General features: G+C 56.4%; 2 protein-coding genes across 19 annotated transcripts; both read left to right on the top strand.

The window, feature by feature from the left end:
- The first annotated feature begins 10,875 nt into the window (after positions 1-10,875).
- On the top strand, positions 10,876-17,888 carry ACHE (acetylcholinesterase (Yt blood group)). 18 transcript variants are annotated; one of them, XR_012432294.1, is made up of 6 exons: positions 10,876-11,307; positions 11,411-11,808; positions 13,603-14,693; positions 14,927-15,517; positions 16,543-16,712; positions 17,546-17,888. XR_012432294.1 is itself a non-coding variant. In XM_074034596.1 (6 exons), the coding sequence occupies exons 1-6, from the start codon at positions 11,126-11,128 to the stop codon at positions 17,665-17,667; spliced, it is 2,445 nt and encodes an 814-aa protein (XP_073890697.1). In that variant the 5' UTR covers positions 10,876-11,125; the 3' UTR covers positions 17,668-17,888. The 18 variants fall into 18 exon arrangements, 16 of the variants coding, with proteins under 16 accessions (XP_073890697.1, XP_073890695.1, XP_073890696.1 ...); XR_012432295.1 differs by having other exon boundaries at positions 16,793-17,888; XM_074034596.1 differs by having other exon boundaries at positions 13,606-14,693; positions 15,033-15,517.
- Positions 17,889-18,247: 359 nt separating this feature from the next.
- UFSP1 (UFM1 specific peptidase 1) lies at positions 18,248-19,239 on the top strand. The gene has a single exon (XM_005549274.5). It carries the CDS (start codon positions 18,689-18,691, stop codon positions 19,115-19,117), a length of 429 nt encoding a protein of 142 aa, XP_005549331.3. The 5' UTR covers positions 18,248-18,688; the 3' UTR covers positions 19,118-19,239.
- The last annotated feature ends 54 nt before the right edge of the window (positions 19,240-19,293 follow it).

Genomic DNA, 19,293 nt, shown 5'->3' with positions numbered 1-19,293 from the left:
CTCAAAAGAAATAGGAAAAATTAAGTTAATTAAACCCTTAATGCTCACTGAATTAAATATATTAATTTAAAATTTTTTTTTTTTTTTTTTTTTTTTTTTTTTTTTTTTTTTGAGACGGAGTCTGGCTCTGTCACCCAGGCTGGAGTGCAGTGGCGCGATCTCGGCTCACTGCAAGCTCCGCCTCCCGGGTTTACGCCATTCTCCTGTCTCAGCCTCCCGAGTAGCTGGGACTACAGGCGCCCGCCACCTCGCCCGGCTAGTTTTTTGTATTTTTTAGTAGAGACGGGGTTTCACCGTGTTAGCCAGGATGGTCTCGATCTCCTGACCTTGTGATCCGCCCGTCTCGGCCTCCCAAAGTGCTGGGATTACAGGCTTGAGCCACCGCGCCCGGCCTAAAAAATTTTTTTAAATAAAGTAACTGGCCCAGTGCAGTGGCTCATGCCTGTAATCCCAGCACTTTGGGAGACTGAGGCAGGCAGATCACGAGGTCAGGAGTTCAAGACCAGCCTGGCCAACATGGTGAAACCCCGTCTCTACTAAAAATACAAAAATGAGCTGGATGTGGTGACGTGCATCTGTAATCCCAGCTACTCAGGAGGCTGATGCAGGAGATTCTCTTGAACCCGGGAGGCAGAGGTTGCAGTGAGTCAAGATTGTGCCACTGCACTCCAGCCTGGGTGACAGGGCAAGACTCTGTCTCAAAAATAAATAAATAAATAAATAAATAAATAAATAAATAAATAAATAAATAATGTAAAGCTAAACTGAAATACCATTCACCTCTTACACAGGACAATATTTTTTGTTTTGTTTTTGGAGTTTGTTGAGACAGGTTCTCACTCTGTCACACAGGCTGGAGTACAGTAGCATGATCATGGATCACTGCAGCCTCAAACTCCTGGGCTCAAGCAATCCTCCCACCTCAGCCTCCCAAGTAGCTGTGACTACAGGCACGAGCCAGCATACTCAGTTAATTTTTTATTTTTTGGAGAGCTGAGAGTCTCACTATGTTGCTCATGCTGGTCTTGAACTCCTGGGCTCAAGTGATCCTCCCACCTCCGCCTCCCAAAGTGCTGGGATTACAGGCATAAGCCACCACATCTAGCCAATTTTATTTTATTTTTAAATATACTATGTTGGCAAACCTATAGGCAACCAATAACTCTTACATATTGCAGGAGGTGGAGACCCAGTAATATTTGCTGAGGAATTTATCCCGGGGATATACTTGCAACATTGCAAAATGATTTGTGCACTAAGTTTGTAATAGCAACTAACTAAAAGAAACTTAAATGCTCATCAGTAGAGGACAAATTAAATTATGTTACTTTTAACCAGGCGAGGTGGCTCACACCTATAATCCCAGCACTTTGGGAGGCCAAGGCAGGTAGATCACCTGAGGTAGGGAGCTCGAGACCATCTTGACCAACATGGAGAAACCCCATCTCTACTAAAAGTAAAAAATTAGGCCGAGCACGGTGGCTCACACCTGTAATCCCAGCACTTTGGGAGGCCAAGGCAGGCAGATCACGAAGTCAGCAGATGGAGACCATCCTGGCTAACATGGTGAAACCCCGTCTCTACTAAAACTACAAAACATTAGCTGGGCGTGGCAGCGGGCGCCCGTAGTCCCAGCTACTCAGGAGGCTGAGGTAGGAGAATGGCATGAACCCGGGAGGCAGAGTTTGCAGTGAGCCAAGATCATGCCACTGCACTCCAGTCTGGGCAACAAAGTGAGACTCTGTCTCAAAAATAAATAAATAATAAAAAAATTAGCCCGGTGTGGTGGCACATGCCTGTAATCTCAGCTACTCGGAAGGCTGAAGCAGGAAACTCTCTTGAACCCGGAAGGTGGAGGTTGCAGTGAGCCAAGATCGCACCGTTGCACTCCAGCCTGGGCAACAAGAGCGAAACTCCGTTTCCAAATAAATAAATAAATAAAATTATGTTACTTTCATACAATATAAAGTATGCAGCTTTTCATTAAAAAGGGAAAAAAATAAAGAACGAGGGCCAGGTGTGGTGGCTCACACCTGTAATCCTAGCACTTTGGGAGGCCGAGGAGGGTGGATCACTTGAGGTCATGAGTTCGAGACCAGCCTGGCCAACATGGAGAAACCCCGCCTCTACTAAAAATGGAAAAATTAGCCAGGTGTGGTGGTGGGCGCCTGTAATCCCAGCTACTTGGGACGCTGAGGCAGGAGAATCACTTGAACTTGGGGCGGGGGCGGGTGGCGTGGAGGTTACAGTGATTGGAGATCATGCCACTGCGCTCCAGCCTGGGTGACAGAGCTAAACTCCGTCTAAAAAAAAAAAAAAAAAGAATAGAAAGTCTATGATGTACCAGTCTGGAACTATCCTTAAAATATACTGTTAGCTAGGTTTCTTTTTTTTTTCTAAGTCAAGTACAGAAGAGTGTATAAAGGATGCTACAATTATGTAAAAACATGGATTCAGGGCAGAAAAATATATATTGATGATATACGCATGTACCTGTTTGGGCCACAGAAAAAATGAAGGAAAAAAGTGGGTAATATATGCAATACAGGACCACAGCTAACACTGCTTTAGGAATGAATACCGGGTCGAGGAAGGCAGGGAAGAAGAGAACTTTTCACTTTACACCTTTTCAATTTTATGAATTCACTAACTGTCCAAATAAACAAAATACAGCGTTTTTTGTGGGGTTTTTTTTTGTTTTGTTTTTTTGTTTTTTGTTTTTTGTTTTTAGGACAGGGTTTCCCTCTATCCCCTAGGCTGGAGTGCAGTGGTATAATCTCAGCTCACTGCAGCCTTGACTTCCTAGGCCCAAGCAATCCTCCCACCTCAGCCTCTTGAGTAGCCGGGACCACAGCCACACACCACCACACCCAGCTAATTTTTGTATTTTTTGTAGAGAAGGGGGGTCTCCCTACGTTGCCCAGGCTAATCTCGAACTCCTGGGCTCTAGCGATCCACCCACCTCGGCCTCCCAAAGTGCAGGGATTAAAGGCGTGAGCCACCATGCCTGGCCCAAAATGTAACTTAAAAAAGATATTCCCCAGCCAGGAAATAACTTCTCCCCACTCTTCTAAGATCTTTCCACTCTCATTTCCGGCCACCACTGTTACCTGTAGCACAGACATTTGTAAGTGTGCCCAGGACGAGGATGGGAGGGTGTCACAGCTGAATGAAAGTAAGGAAGCCAGGCGCGGTGGCTCACACCTGTAATCGATTCCAGCTACTCAGGAGGCTGAAGGCAGGAGGATCGCTCAAGCCCAGGAGTTCAAGTTCAGCCTGGGCAACATAGCAAAACCCTGCATCTATCCAAAAAAAAAAAAATTAGCGGCCGGGCGCGGTGGCTCAAGCCTGTAATCCCAGCACTTTGGGAGGCCGAGGCGGGTGGATCACGAGGTCAGGAGATCGAGACTATCCTGGCTAACATGGTGAAACCCCGTCTCTACTAAAAATACAAAAAAACTAGCCGGGCGTGGTGGCGGGCGCCTGTAGTCTCAGCTACTTGGGAGGCTGAGGCGGGAGAATGGCGTGAACCCGGGAGGCGGAGCTTGCAGTGAGCCGAGATCACGCCACTGCACTCCAGCCTGGGAGACACAGCGAGACTCCGTCTCAAAAAAAAAAAAAAAAAAAAAAAAATTAGCCAAGCTTGGTGGCATGGGTCTGTAGTCCCAGCTACTCAGGAAGCTGAGGCCAGAGGATCCTTTGAGCTCAGGAGGTCAAGGCTACAGTGAGCTACCATCGCACCACCACACTCCAGCCTGGGTAACAGAGTGAGACCCCCATCTCTTTTTTCAAAATTAAAAATTAAAAAATAAAGGAGGAGTAGTCCAGCCCTAGATGCAGAGAGGCCCCAGATGCTCTGAGCTGATCCATTTTCTGCTGTAGTTCCCATGTGTCAATGGCACAAAGCTTCCCAGCACAGCCCCAGCCCCAGCCCCCACCCCCACCCTGGCCCTGCTGGGCACCTCTCTAGTGAGGAGCGGAGGAAGCACCTGCCCACATGCCGCCACTCCAGGACCCCGGGGCTCCCCACCCTCCACTGTGGCAGAGCCGCAGTCTCTAAGTAAGTTAGGGAGAGGAAGGGTAGGGAAACGGGGCAGGCACAGTGAAGGACTAGGAAGTAATTGTCATCTCAAGATTTAAACCCAGGCCAGGCGCAGTGGCTCACGCCTGTACTCCCAACACTTCGGGAGTCCGAGGCAGGCAGATCACAAGGTCAGGAGTTTGAGACCAGCCTGGCCAACATGGCAAAACCCCATCTCTACAAAAAATACAAAAATTAACCAGGCGTGGTGGTGTGTACCTGTAATTCCAGCTACTCAGGAGGCTGAGGCAGGAGAATTGCTTGAACCCGGGAGGCGGAGGTTGCAATGAGGGGAAATCGCACCACTGAACTCCAGCCTGGGCAACAGAGTGAGACTCTGTCTCAAAAAAAAAAAAAAAGGGGAGGAAGAACTTGGGGGAGAATGGGAGGCAGAAGAGAATCATCTCCCAGGAAGCACAGAGACTCGGGCAGGGACCCCCACCCTGTAACCATGCACACACCCCACACCCCTCTCCTTGGAAGGAGGGGCCAGGAGAGCCCGAGAGACTCTAGGAGTTGATTTTCCGGAAGTCACAGGAGTGAGTCGCTATGAAACAACCCAGCCCATCCGGGTCAGAGTTCTCACCCAAAGTCCAAAGTCTGCAATTTACCAGCTAATGAAACGAAACAAACTCTGTATCATCAGCTATATATAACACCTCTGGGCATTAGTTTCAGTTTCCCAGCTGTTAAATTGTACTAAGAATAGCCTGGGTGTGGTGGCTCATGCCCATAATCCCAGGACTTTGGGAGGTCAAGGCAGGTGGATGAGCTGAGGTCAGGAGTTGGAGACCAGCCTGGCCAACAAGGTGAAACCCCGTTACTAGTAAAAATAGAAAAATCAGCTGGGCGTGATGGTAGGCACCTGTAATCCCAGCTACTCAGGAGGCTGAGACAGGAGAATCACTTGAACCCAGGAGGTAGTGAGCCAAGATCACACCATTGCATTCCAGCCTGGGCGACAGATTGAGATTCTGTCTCAAAAAAAAAAAAAAAAAAATTGTAATGAAAATACAGCCTACCGCATTAGAGCTGGGCGCAGTGGCTCATGCCCATAATCCCAACACTTTGGGAGGCCAAGGGGCAGAGCTCCTGAGGTCAGGAGTTTGAGACCAGCCTGGCCAACCTGGTGAAACTCCGTCTCTACTTAAAATACAAAAAATTAGCCGGGCATGGTGGTACACGCCTGTAATCCCAGCTACTCGGGAAGCTGAGGCAGGAGAATCACTTGAACCTGGGAGGCAGAGGTTGCAGCGAGCCAAGATCGTGCCATTGCACTCCAGCCTGGGGGACAAAAGTGAGACTTGGTCTCAAAAAAAAAAAAAGAAAGAAAATACATCCTACCCCATTTGAATGCTACAAGTGGGAATTAAATGAGATGATATTTAGCAAAGCATTCAGCAAGCAGCTGGCAAACAAGCTCTTCTTCTCTGTACATGCTACTGTGAAAGCAACATTGAATCTGGGCTTCTCTTCCACTCCACCCTGTTGTCCCCAATGTTGTAGACGTTTAAGGGATCCAGCTGGCCACTGGGCCAACCTCACAGCCAGCCTGCACTGTCCCCAAGCTATGTGGCAGAATTCCAAACCGGTCCTCCTCATTTCTGCACCAATCTTGTGCTAAATACTCAGTGTCTCTGGAACCCCAGCCAAGGTCATCTGTGGAACCTGTGCTTCCGGCATGGCTCTCACTTGGCCACTTGATACCTGCAGGGCAGCCAGGAGTGACCAGGAGCTCTTTGGGTGTCAAACATCTATAGCACCTCACCAGCTGTTCCCAAGAAGCCATTCAAGATGCATTGCTAACATTTAAACTGAAAACCGAGTCAGGGTTCGCTGGAACCTGTGAGACCAGGATCTGAGCAGCCAGTTAGCCCAGCATGCCAGGGACCGTGTCAGATGGATGTCGGGTCACACCAGGGAAGATGAGTGGCAACGTGGAGTTCAATGTACTACTGGTGAATTAAATTACATATTTCACTCCTTTCAGAAGCACTCATATTGATGGGCAGAAAGGAATGCCAAGAAAAGTACTGATCAGTTCTGATGGCCAGGCACAGTGGCTCACGCCTGTAATCCCAGCACTTTGGGAGGCAGAGGCGGGAGGATCACTTGAGCCCAGGAGTTCAAGACCAGCCTGGGCAACACAGCAAGACCCCATCTCTACAAATTAATAAAATATTTAAAAATTAGCTGGGCGTGGTGGTGCCACCTGTGGCCCCAGCTATTCAGAAGGCTGAAGTAGGATTACTGCTTGAGCCCAGGACTTCAAGGCTGCCATGAGATATGATCACACCATTGCACTCCAACTGCAGGTGACAAAATGAGACCAAAAAAACAAAAACAAAAACAAAACACACACAAAAAACACCTGAGCACAAGGGTATGCCACCCCTGCTCCACTCTACCCCCCGCCAGAAAAGAGGCTCAACTAAGAAAAGGTTATTTGGCAAATTCCATGGGAAATACTGTACACTCATTAAATATTTAACAAAATTGTGAAAACAAAGTAAGACTTTGTAGAGACAAGCTATAAAAAATGTGTGAAATGCTCATAGCTAGCAAGAGAGAAAAGGGTAAAAAGGATGGATAAGCCACAAAGAGAAATCTTCCCATCCTGTGTAGGATGACGTAACTTGAATCCAGCAGGAAGACTGGCCCAACATTAAGTAGGGGACATAGGAAGGGGTGGGCAGATGGAGGAAAGTCCTTTGTGTGGCCTCAGGCTCCCAATTCTGCCAGGTTACAATCTCAGTTAATGGGGGATTAGGCAAAGGCTCATCATTAAAGGAAGAGTTCAGCTGGGTATGGTGGCTCAGGCCTGTAATCCCAGCACTTTGGGAGGCCGAGGCAGGTGGATCACTTGAGGCCAGGAGTTTGAGACCAGCCTGGCCAACATGGTGAAACTCCATCTCTACTAAAAATACAAAAAATTAACCAGGCATGGTGATGCGCACCTGTAATCCCAGCTACTCAGGAGGCTGAGGCAGGAGAATCGCTTGAACCTGGGAGGTGGAGGTTGCAGTGAGCCAAGATCGCACCACTGCACTCCAGTCTGGGGCAACAGAGTGAGACTCTGTCAAATAAATAAATATATAAATAAATAAATAGGAGATACTCTTCTTCAGCCCCTCCTCCTTCCTGCTGGCTGGAATGTAGATGTGATTGCTGATGTTCCAGCAGCCAGTCTACGCCATGCAGTGGAAGTCACAAGCTGAAGATGGTGCAGTAACAAGATGCTGTGTAAGAAGCAACAAGGTTCTGTGTAAAGAAGCCTGGACCGTGACATTGAGGGCACCATGCCAACCCTGCATGACCCATTTCTGGGTCTTTTTTTTCTTTTTTTTTTTTTTTGAGACAGAGTCTCCCTCTGTTACCTGAGCTGGAGTGCAGTGGTGAGATCTTGGCCCACTGCAATCTCTGCCTCCCAGGTTCAAGCAATTCTCGTGCCTCAGCCTCCCAAGTAGCTAGAAGTACAGGCACGTGCCACCTCACTGAGCTAATTTTTGTATTTTTAGTAGAGACAAAGTTTTACCATGTTGCCCAGGCTGGTCTTAAACTCCTGGCCTCAAGTGATCCTCCCACTTCAGCCTCCCAAGTAGCTAGAACTATAAGTATGCACCACCACACCCAACTATTTATTTTTATTTTTTGTGGAGACAGGGTCTCACTACATTGGCCATGCTGGTCTCATACTGCTGGCCTCAAGTGATCCTCTCTCCTTGTCCTCCCAAAGTTCTGGGATGATAGTCACTGCACCTGGCCTAAGAAATACATTTCTATTATTATTATTATTTTTTTTTTTTTGAGACAGGGTCTCACTCTGTCGCCCAGGCTGGAGTGCAGTGGCGCCATCTCAGCTCACTGCAAGCTCCGCCTCCCGGGTTCACGCCATTCTCCTGCCTCAGCCTCCCGAGTAGCTGGGACTGCAGGTGCCCGCCACCACGCCTGACTAATTTTTTGTATTTTTTTTTTTTTTTTTGAGACAGAGTCTCGCTCTGTCGCCCAGGCTGGAGTGCAGTGGCCAGATCTCAGCTCACTGCAAGCTCCGCCTCCCGGGTTTAGCCATTCTCCTGCCTCAGCCTCCCAAGTAGCTGGGACTACAGACGCCCGCCACCTCGCCCGGCTAGTTTTTTGTATTTTTTAGTAGAGACGGGGTTTCACCGTGTTAGCCAGGATGGTCTCGATCTCCTGACCTCGTGATCCGCCCGTCTCGGCCTCCCAAAGTGCTGGGATTACAGGCTTGAGCCACCGCGCCCGGCCAATTTTTTGTATTTTTAGTAGAGACAGGGCTTCACCATGTTAGCCAGGATGGTCTCGATCTTCTGACCTTGTGATCCGCCCGCCTCAGCCTCCCAAAGTGCTGGGATTACAGGTGTGAGCCACCACGCCTGGCCTATTATTATTATTTTTGAGACGGAGTTTTGCTCCTGCTGCCCAGGCTGGAGTACAATGGCGTGATCTCTGCTCACTGCAACCTCCGCCTCCCGGGTTCAAGCGATTCTCCTGCCTCAGCCTCCTGAGTAGCTGAGATTACAAGCATGGGCCACCATGTCCAGTTAATTTTTTTGTATTTTTAGTAGAGACGGGGTTTCTCCATGTTGGTCAGGTTGGTCTCGAACTCCCAACCTCAGGTGATCCACCCACCTCGGCCTCTGGGATTACAGGTGATCCACTCTGCCTCAGCCTCCCAAAGTGCTGGGATTATAGGGGTGAGCCACTGCACTCAGCCTCTATTATATTTTGTTAAAGCCATTATTTGGTTTTTGATTTCATACAGCTGAACTGAATATTAACCAATAAATAGAGGAAATAAGAATCTTTTTTGTTAGAAAATGTGGATCAAGGTTTGTAATAGAAGTGGGGTTCCCTGCCAGGCATGGCGGCTCATGCCTGTAATCCCAATACTTTGGGAGGCTGAGGCAGGAGGATCACCTGAGGTCAGGAGACTGAGACCAGCCTGGCCAACATGGTGAAACCCCACCCTGCTAAAAATATAAAAATTAGCCAGGCGTGGTGGCAGATGCCTCTAGTCCCAACTACTCAGGAGGTTGGGACAGGAGAATCCTTGAGCCCAGGAGGCAGAGGTTGCAGCGAGCTGAGATGCCGCCATTACACTCTAGCCTGGGCGACAGAGCAAGACTCCGTCTAATAAAAAAAAAATTTTTTTTTAAATTGGGGCCGGGCGCTGTGGCTCAAGCCTGTAATCCCAGCACTTTGGGAGGCCGAAACGGGCGGATCACGACGTCAGGAGATCGAGACCATCCTGGCTAACACGGTGAAACCCCGTTTCTACTAAAAAATACCAAAAAAACTAGCCGGGCACGGTGGCGGGCGCCTGTAGTCCCAGCTACTCGGGAGGCTGAGGCAGGAGAATGGCGTAAACCCGGGAGGCGGAGCTTGCAGTGAGCTGAGATCTGGCCACTGCACTCCAGCCTGGGCGACAGAGCGAGACTCCGTCTCAAAAACCAAACAAAAAAAAAATTGGGGCTTCCTGCCAAGGTGGGAGACAGAGATAAAAGAGGGGTAGGGGAATTCTCTGAATTGGCGGAACTGGTAGTAGAAGCAAGGCTGATTCCTGGATAAAAAGAAATGGTGAGAGAAGAAATGGGAAAAATCAAGGACATCCCTGCAGTGACAGCTATTGAGGGTGGGGTCCTAGAGGATGCTGGGGAGTTTACTATGCTAGACTATGTAGGGAAAGGCCTCCTGGCTTGACAGGTTAGGTGCCTGTGTTGACAAAGGTTGCTGAGAGCTCAAGGCGAAAAGAGGGATAGTTCCAGGAAATGATAACCCTGGTGATAAACTGTCCCTGCCCTCCCTATCTTCATTGTACAGGCCTAGAAACTTGTGACGACAGAGGTTAGGTGACACCTGCGTGGCACAGTTCGTCTGCAGGGTGATAGGGCAAGCCTTTATCACTAGCAGGGTCAAAATTCCCTAAAGCCTCAGGACTTGGGCAGGCCTCAGCACACTCGTTCATAGTTTGTTTCCACTATTTTATTTTTTTGCTGAGAAGGGAGTCTCGCTATGTTGTCCAGGCTGGTCTCCAACTCCTGGATTGAGGCGATCCTCCCGCCTCAGCCTCCCAGAGTGCTGGGATTACAGGCACTGCACTAGGGGCCGCACCCGGCCCCATCATTTTAATGATTCATAATTACCACGCTTAGAAACCTGCCTCAGATCCATTCCCCCCGCAGCAACACCCACCGTCCATTCTCCTGTCCCCTGCACCCATGCACAGCCCTTACACCTGATCTTCAGGGATCTCAACTAGGGCACACGGTCTGGCCAGTGGGGAGCCTTCAACTAGTGCGGCTAGGACGCTGAAGGCCGGATGCAGGGAGCCTCGGTGTCCAGGCAGGAGATCTGGGGTTGCCTGAGCTTGGGGCGGGGAGAGCCGGAGACAGTGGGCACAGATGCCGAGGGGTTCATCTCCCCAACACCCCCAACCCAGCTCAGTCTCCAAGGCCCAAGCGGCTGCTTTTTGCGCCACCTGGCGGCCGTCTCCAGCGAGCAGAGTGCGAGTGTCCATGCCTGCGGGACCCGGTTCCCGTGGGGCTAGCGGGCGTGGGGCGCGCCCAGCTTGGAAAGCCGGGAACCGCGCGGCCCAGGGACAGGCAAGACTCCGGATTCAACCCCTGCGAGGCCCCGAGACCCAGCGCTCGCGGTCCCAACCGGCGGCGCACGCGTTCCCGGGGCGCTGCGGGGCGCGAGGCAGCCAGAGCGAGCGTGCGCGCACGCACCCATCCCACGCCGCGCCCCGCACCGCCGCGCGCGCGCACGCACGCCCCGACGCTGGCCTGCGCCGGCCGCTCTCCCACGCGGGGGCCTGGGGGTTCCCGAGCCCGCAGCCTCGGGAAAGCGGGCGCCGCGCGGTATTGCCGCCTGCACCTCTGGTGTGGGGACCCTGCTGCAGCAGCCCTGTCCACACGGGTGACCTCCTGGAGGGCGGGGCGGGGGGCAATCTGCGCGGGTCAGGCCCCTTGGAGCAGTCTAGGGGCGCCCGGGCCAGGCCGCTCCCACCTGCCAGCAGTGCGGCCAATGAATGCTAGGCCTGGTGATGTCATGCCCCGACCGGACCCTGGTGACGAAAGTCCGAGGTCACCCGTCAGGGAACCAGCGCAGACCCACCCGCGGGGATTCCAGAAGTTTCCACTGCCACCGCGGAGTGCGGCCTCGACCCGCAGCCTTGCGCGTGCCACCACGCTGGCCTGCCTTCTCAGGTGTCCCCGAGTCACCCTTTCCTCCCCCCGGGAGTCTCCTGTCTCCATGCCCCCCCACCTCATTTCCACTCGCGATCCCATGTTTACACCTCCATTCCCACAGGTGTCCCTTCATCCCCAGGAGTGTCCCACGTCACCATTTCTGCACCAGTGCCACCTGGACCCCTAACGGGACGGTCCTCGGCCACACTCCCACATGCCTCTCCAACCATGCCACCCCTGTCTCTGTCGTGGCCGTGGATGCATGGCCCCTTGGCCTTGCGCTAACTTCCCCAGCCTCGAGCGAGACCATCAGGGTGTCCAAGTGTGTCCGTCCGTCTGTGAAAGTCGGTGCCTGCGTTTGTCTGTGCCTGTCGCTGCATGAGGTCGTCCGTCTGCGCGTGTCTGTCTCCACGGGCTTCTGTCCGTCTGTCTGTCACGTGGGTGTCTGCTCCGCCGCTGCAGGTCTTTGGGTCGCGTCTGTCACTGCGCGTCTGTCGTCGGTCGGCGTCTGGCACTGGAGTGCGTCTGGGCCCCGGGGTCTCCGGGTCTCGGCTCCGAGGGAGGGAGAGAGAGGGGAGGTGGCCGCCCGGGGAAGCGGGGAGGGGCGGGGGCGGAGACAGTGGGCGGGGGCGGGCGGGGGCGCTGTGCAGCCCGCAGGGGGTGTGTGTGGGGGGCCGGAGGCGGCGGCTGTCAGAGTCGGCTCAGCCTGCGCCGGGGAACATCGGCCGCCTCCAGCTCCCGGCGCGGCCCGGCCCGGCCCGGCTCGGCCGCCTCAGGTGAGTCTCCCTCCCCGCCCGGGACACTCCTTCCGGCCCGCGTCCGGGACACCGTGCGCTCCCCGAAGGGTCCAGGCCCCCCTAACGGGACGGCTCCCGCGTCGCCGGGCCTGCCCAGCGCCGCCCTCCGCTGCCCCGCACTCGTCCGGAACTCTTCCCCGGCCGCTTCACACTCACCGACGCCCACGCAGGAGCTCAAGCCCGCCGCCTCTGCGCTCCGATTCCTGCGGGGACCCCCGAGCGCCCTTTCCCCGATCGCTCCCTAGTCCGGGGCCACTGGAAGACACCCCCTGATTGGGGCGGTACCCGAGCTGCGCAGGTTCCCGGCGCCGGGCTGGGAACCCCCATCCACAGGGCCGCAAGCCCAGCGCCCCTGTGCAGCTCCCCGCAGAGGCCCCCTCCCAGGCCCAGGACGCCCCCTCCTGCGGAGACTCCATCTCTATTTTTTGGGAAGGGGAGGCTCAGCGGAAGCCCCGAGTTATAATTAGCGCCACTTGGGTTTCCTAGTTAATCTCCAGCAGCATCACCACCCCCAGCTCAGGACAGTGGGGCCTGGGCGAGGGGTGACCGGCGGGAGAGGGGGGAGTTCCCACCCGGGGAATTTTGATCCTTTGGCTGGAGATGCCGGAACCGTAACAGCTGCTGCCCCCAAAATAGCGCCCCCGCCCCTGCAGCCGGGGATCTCCGGAGCCCCGGGAACACAAGCGTCCTGGCTCGCCCTTCAGGCGGCTCCACAAGGCCCTTGAGCCCCCAGTCCCCCACCCCAAGTTCCCGGCTCCAGGTTCCCGGCTCGGGGCGGGGAGCGCCAACCTTTTCTCGGTCTCTACTGCCCTCCGCCGGCGGCGGCGTGCACGGCAGCTTCAGACGGATGGGGGCTCTCGAGTCCTGGGGGACACGGGCTGGCTAGCCTGTTTGCTGGGGCTGGGCTGGGAGCGTGCGCAGCTGATGGGAACCCGCGGGCATCAGTGCTCGGTGCCAGACATTGGATGAGATGGGGCAGGGTTGGGGGGGAGTGGACTAGACAGGATTTGGGGGACCCCGGGACCTAAGGCTTCCACACCCTGAATGCCCAGCCCACCGTCCCCCAGGGCCCCGGGCCTGGCCAACGCAGGAGAGCGGGGCTGCGCCTTCAGGCCGCAGCAAGCTCCCCCAGCGGCGCCGCCCGTCCGTGAGGCCGCGCCCCTGTCGGGTGGCCTGTGCGTGGACTGAGGCCTCTGGTGCCCGCACTGCACGAGCTGGGCTCGGCCCAGTTCGGGGAAGAGGTGAGGGCGGCGGACTCCTGGGGGGTAGAGAGGGTGCTCTTCTCTGTTCATTTGTCTGGATGTGGGTGTCTGCCTGATCTCCGTCCCCTCCTGCCCAATGGCCTGTGTCCTTGTCTCTGCCTGTCTCCTTCCCTCCCTCCCTGTCTCCCCTCATCTTTGCCAACCTGCCCCACCTCCTCTGCAGCTGAGCGATAACCCTTGGGCCGACCATGTCCTAATCTCCTCCCTCCTGGCTTCTCGACCGACCTTTCACCCTTTCCCTTTCTTTCTCCCAGCAGACACCGCCTGCCCTGCAGCCATGAGGCCCCCGCAGTGTCCCCTGCACACGCCTTCCCTGGCTTCCCCACTCCTTCTCCTCCTTCTCTGGCTCCTGGGAGGAGGAGTGGGGGCTGAGGGCCGGGAGGATGCAGAGCTGCTGGTGACTGTGCGTGGGGGCCGGCTGCGGGGCATTCGTCTGAAGACCCCCGGGGGCCCCGTCTCTGCTTTCCTGGGCATCCCCTTTGCGGAGCCACCCACGGGACCTCGTCGCTTTCTGCCACCGGAGCCCAAGCAGCCTTGGTCAGGGGTGGTAGATGCTACAACCTTCCAGAGTGTCTGCTACCAGTATGTGGATACCTTATACCCAGGTTTTGAGGGCACCGAGATGTGGAACCCCAACCGTGAGCTGAGCGAGGACTGCCTCTACCTCAACGTGTGGACACCATACCCCCGGCCTACATCCCCCACCCCTGTTCTCGTCTGGATCTATGGGGGTGGCTTCTACAGTGGGGCCTCCTCCTTAGACGTCTATGATGGCCGCTTCTTGGTACAGGCCGAGAGGACTGTGCTGGTGTCCATGAACTACCGGGTGGGAGCCTTTGGCTTCCTGGCCCTGCCCGGGAGCCGAGAGGCCCCGGGGAATGTGGGTCTCCTGGATCAGAGGCTGGCCCTGCAGTGGGTGCAGGAGAACGTGGCAGCCTTCGGGGGGGACCCGACATCAGTGACGCTGTTTGGGGAGAGTGCGGGTGCTGCCTCAGTGGGCATGCATCTGCTGTCCCCGCCCAGCCGGGGTCTGTTCCACAGGGCCGTGCTGCAAAGCGGTGCCCCCAATGGACCCTGGGCCACGGTGGGCATGGGAGAGGCCCGCCGCAGGGCCACACAGCTGGCCCACCTTGTGGGCTGTCCCCCAGGCGGCACTGGTGGGAATGACACAGAGCTAGTAGCCTGCCTTCGGACACGACCAGCGCAGGTCCTGGTGAACAATGAATGGCATGTGCTGCCTCAAGAAAGCGTCTTCCGGTTCTCCTTCGTACCTGTGGTAGATGGAGACTTCCTCAGTGACACCCCAGAGGCCCTTATCAACGCGGGAGACTTCCACGGCCTGCAGGTAACTAGTGGGGGTGAAGCTGGCTCCTCTGGGTCCCAACAGTCCCTCCCTTCCCCCCAGGGACCCAAGCATGAGGGCTTCTCTAGACCCATTCCCAGAAGTCCCAGAAGTCCTCCCTGAGGGCTCAGATCCCAGGGTGGTCGGCAGGGCAGACAGGAAAGCCTCCATGGGTCTATTTTCTGTTTCTCTGAGTCCCTCCCCCGATCTCATCCTCTCTCTGTCCATGGTTCCAGGTCTGTAACTGTTCATCTCTCTGGCTCTTTGTCTGTCCATCTGTTTCTGTCTACTTGTCTGTCTGTGCCTGTCCCTCCATCCCACCCCGCTCTCCCTCACCCCCAGGTGCTGGTGGGTGTGGTGAAGGATGAGGGCTCATATTTTCTGGTTTACGGGGCCCCAGGCTTCAGCAAAGACAACGAGTCTCTCATCAGCCGGGCCGAGTTCCTGGCCGGGGTGCGGGTCGGGGTCCCCCAGGTAAGTGACCTGGCAGCCGAGGCTGTGGTCCTGCATTACACAGACTGGCTGCATCCCGAGGACCCGGCACGCCTGAGGGAGGCCCTGAGCGATGTGGTGGGCGACCACAATGTCGTGTGCCCCGTGGCCCAGCTGGCTGGGCGACTGGCTGCCCAGGGTGCCCGGGTCTACGCCTACGTCTTCGAACACCGTGCCTCCACGCTCTCCTGGCCCCTGTGGATGGGGGTGCCCCACGGCTACGAGATCGAGTTCATCTTTGGGATCCCCCTGGACCCTTCTCGAAACTACACCACGGAGGAGAAAATCTTCGCCCAGCGACTCATGCGATACTGGGCCAACTTCGCCCGCACAGGGTCAGCAGTGCAGAGGGAGAGGAGGCTCGGGAGGACAGGAGACGGGGGTGGGGAGACACCCACAAAGAGGCAGACACACAGAGACAGAAAGGACGGGTGGGACAGGGGCAGGATAGGACAGCCAGAGAGGGACATGCTCACAAAGGAGATAAAAGGGGAGAGCAAAAGAAAGGAGACAGAGTAGGCAGAGGGGGTCTTGCAGAGACAGACAGAGGCAAAGAAAAGTGAGGAAGAGACGAGATAGACACGGAGGGGGTGGGCACAGTGGCTCACCCCTGTAATCTCAGCCCTTTGGGAGGCCAAGGTGGGAGGATCCCTTGAGGCCAGGAGTTTGAGACCAGACTGGACAACATAACAAGACCCCGACTCTTAAAAAGAAAAAAAAAAAATACAAAACTTAGCCAGGTATGGTGGCTCGTGCCTGTAGTCCCAGCTACTTGGGAAGCTGAGGCAGGAGGATTGCTTGAGCCTGGGAGGTTGAGGCTGCAGTGAGCTATGACGGTGCCACTGCACTCCAGCCTGAGCTACCCTATCTCTAGAAAAAAAAAAAAAAAAAAGACGGCAGACCAAGACAAAGCAGTTGGAGCTGGATTAAACCAAACCAGTGATGATTCACTAGCAGTGACACATTCTCTCACACACACACCTGTTTACCTGGATCAAGAAGAGGACAATGAAATCTAGCATCGGATGGTGGTTGTTAAAAAAAAATGTGATGTTTGTAGACATAGGACCCGTCCTGGTTATTTAGGAAGGGCTTAAGACATCCTAGCCATTTTTTTAGTGGGAGAAACAAAGATGGAACAGAAAAGCTGAGGGAAACGGAGAGGAGACAGGGAGCATAGGCGGAAGGGAAGACCCCATGACCGGGCGCACTGGAGAAGGGAAAGAAGTGACTTGGTGGTGGGAGGGAGGGGACGAGATCTCTGGGGCTCTCCGCAGAACTGAAGAGTCCGGGTCCCGTGGGGTTGGGGGCCGCCTCCTCCCACTGCCCGTCTGGACTGAGCCTTCCCTTCCTTCCGCAGGGACCCCAATGAGCCCCGAGACCCCAAGGGCCCGCAATGGCCCCCGTACACGGCGGGGGCTCAGCAGTACGTGAGTCTCGACCTGCGGCCGCTGGAGGTGCGGCGGGGGCTGCGCGCCCAGGCCTGCGCCTTCTGGAACCGTTTCCTCCCCAAATTGCTCAGCGCCACCGGTACGCAGGGGCCAGCGGGCAGCGGCTGGGAGGAGGGGAGTGGGAGCTGGCCAGGTGTAACCCCTCTCTTCTCCCCCTAGCCTCGGAGGCTCCCAGCACCTGCCCAGGCTTCACCCATGGGGAGGCTGCTCCGAGGCCCGGCCTCCCCCTGCCCCTCCTCCTCCTCCACCAGCTTCTCCTCCTCCTCCTCTCCCACCTCCTGCGGCTGTCACCACGGCCTCTTCCCCTACGGCCACAGGGGCCCCTCCTCTAATGAGTGGTCGGACAGTGGGGAAGGGCCCCACTCAGGGATCTCAGACCCAGTGCCCCCTCCCTCCTCAAACCAAGAGACTCACACTGGACAGGGCAGGAGGAGGGGACCGTGCCTCCCACCCTTCTCAGGGACCCCCACGCTTTTGTTGTTTGAATGGAAATGGAAAAGCCAGTATTCTTTTATAAAATTATCTTTTGGAACCTGAGCCTGACACTGGGGGGGAGAGGGAGGCCCTGGGCTGGGTAGCACCCCCCACTGGGGCTATAACGGTCAACCATTTCTGTCTCTTCTTTTTCCCCCAACCTCCCCCTCCTGTCCCCTCTGTTCCCCTGTCTTCCGGTCATTCTTTTCTCCTCCTCTCTCCTTCCTGCTGTCCTTCTCTGGCCCCGCCTCTGCCCTCATCCTCCCTCTCGTCTTTCGCTCATTCTCCTGATCTTCTTGCCACCGTCCCACGTGGTCGCCTGCATTTCTCCGTGCGTCTTCCCTGCACTCATGCCCCCACCCACCCGCCCAAATGTCCGATCCCCGACCTTCTTCGTACCGTCCTCCCCCCCCGCCTCGCCGGGCGCCCTGGCCGCAGACACGCTCGACGAGGCGGAGCGCCAGTGGAAGGCCGAGTTCCACCGCTGGAGCTCCTACATGGTGCACTGGAAGAACCAGTTCGACCACTACAGCAAGCAGGATCGCTGCTCAGACCTGTGACCCCGGCGGGACCCCCAAGTCCCCCGCTCTGCCCGGCCTCCTAGCTGTATATACTATTTATTTCAGGGCTGGGCTATAACACAGAGGAGCCCCAGACCCTACCCATCCACACCCCACCCCCGACGTCCCCCGGGGCTCCCGGTCCTCTGCATGTCTCGGACTGAGCTCCCTCCCCCGCGGTGCCTTCGCCCCTCTGGGCTGCCAATAAACTGTTACAGCCACGGGAGTGTGCGCAACTAGGGAGCTAGGGGTAGGGGCAGAACGCCGGAATCACGAGGGCCGAGTCTATGCAGGAGCGGGGCTGCAGGTCAAGAAACAGGCGAGCTCCGAGGCGGCCCCAAGGCGCCTGCTCATTCCAGCGAACGCCAATCCCCCGCCCTGCCCCGCCGGGCGGAGCTCGCGCCTGCGCAATGAGGGCCGCGGGTCGTCAGGCTGGCACGGCGGAGGGGCGGAGGGGCGGAGGGGCGGAGGGGCGGAGGGGCGGAGGGGCGGAGGGGCGGAGGGGCGGAGGGGCGGAGGGGCGGAGGGGCGGAGGGGCGGAGGGGCGGAGGGGCGGAGGGGCGGGGCGCGGCGGAGCATTGTGGGAGCCCCTGGGTCGATGCCGCTAGGTGGTTGCCGCTTGCTGCCTCCAGTGATCAACGAGGCCGGGGGAGCGCGTCCCCAGCCTGCGCGCCAGTCCTGCGGCAGCTGACCAAAGACCCGGAGCCGAAAGGAAGTGTTGGGGCCTGAGGTCGCTCTGCGCCGCTAGGAGGACGCTGTGCCTGGCCTGGGACCTCCGCTCCCGCCCACCGCCCTGGAGCTGCTGAGGGACGTCCACGTGGGCCTGCCTCCGCCGAGCCGCGGCCCTGCCCGCCTGGCGCTGCTCTCGGGCCACTACCTCTACTACCACTACGGCTGCGACGGCCTAGACGATCGCGGTTGGGGCTGCGGCTACCGCACTCTGCAGACGCTGTGCTCGTGGCCGGAGGGCCAGCCCGCAGGCGTACCCGGACTGGCCGCCGTGCAGGCGGCCCTGGAGGACATGGGTGACAAGCCCCCCGGCTTCCGGGGCTCCCGGGACTGGATCGGCTGCGTGGAGGCCAGCCTCTGCCTCGCTCACTTCGGAGGGCCCCAGGGGCGCCTCTGCCACGTACCCCGGGGAGCGGGGCTGCATGGGGAGCTGGAGAAGCTTTACTCCCACTTCGCAGGGGGCGGGGGCCCAGTCATGGTTGGAGGGGACGCGGATGCCAGGTCTAAGGCCTTGCTGGGAATCTGCATCGGGTCAGGCACGGAAGACTATGTCCTGGTATTGGACCCTCACTACTGGGGCACTCCAAAAAGCCCCAGTGAACTACAAGCTGCTGGGTGGGTGGGCTGGCAAGAGGTGAGTGCAGCCTTTGACCCCAACTCCTTCTACAACCTGTGCTTGACCAGCCTTAGCTCCCAACAGCTGCAGCACACCTTGGACTGAGGGCAAAGTTACAGAACTGAGATTCTCGGGTCCCAGACATGCACCTTTGTACCTCCCACTGGTGTCCCTGCAGAGCCTGGCGCTTTTGACATCAATAATAAAAGTGGCAGGGCTGAGCAACACCTCAGGAGTTACTGTGGAAGGATGGGGGAGGTATGTAACACACGAGAGTCAGG

The sequence above is a fragment of the Macaca fascicularis genome, chromosome 3, assembly GCF_037993035.2.
Source record: "Macaca fascicularis isolate 582-1 chromosome 3, T2T-MFA8v1.1".
Taxonomy (NCBI): Eukaryota; Metazoa; Chordata; class Mammalia; order Primates; family Cercopithecidae; genus Macaca; species Macaca fascicularis.
The sequence above is the reverse complement of the archived record's forward strand: the minus strand, read 5'-3'. Positions and strand labels throughout refer to the sequence as shown.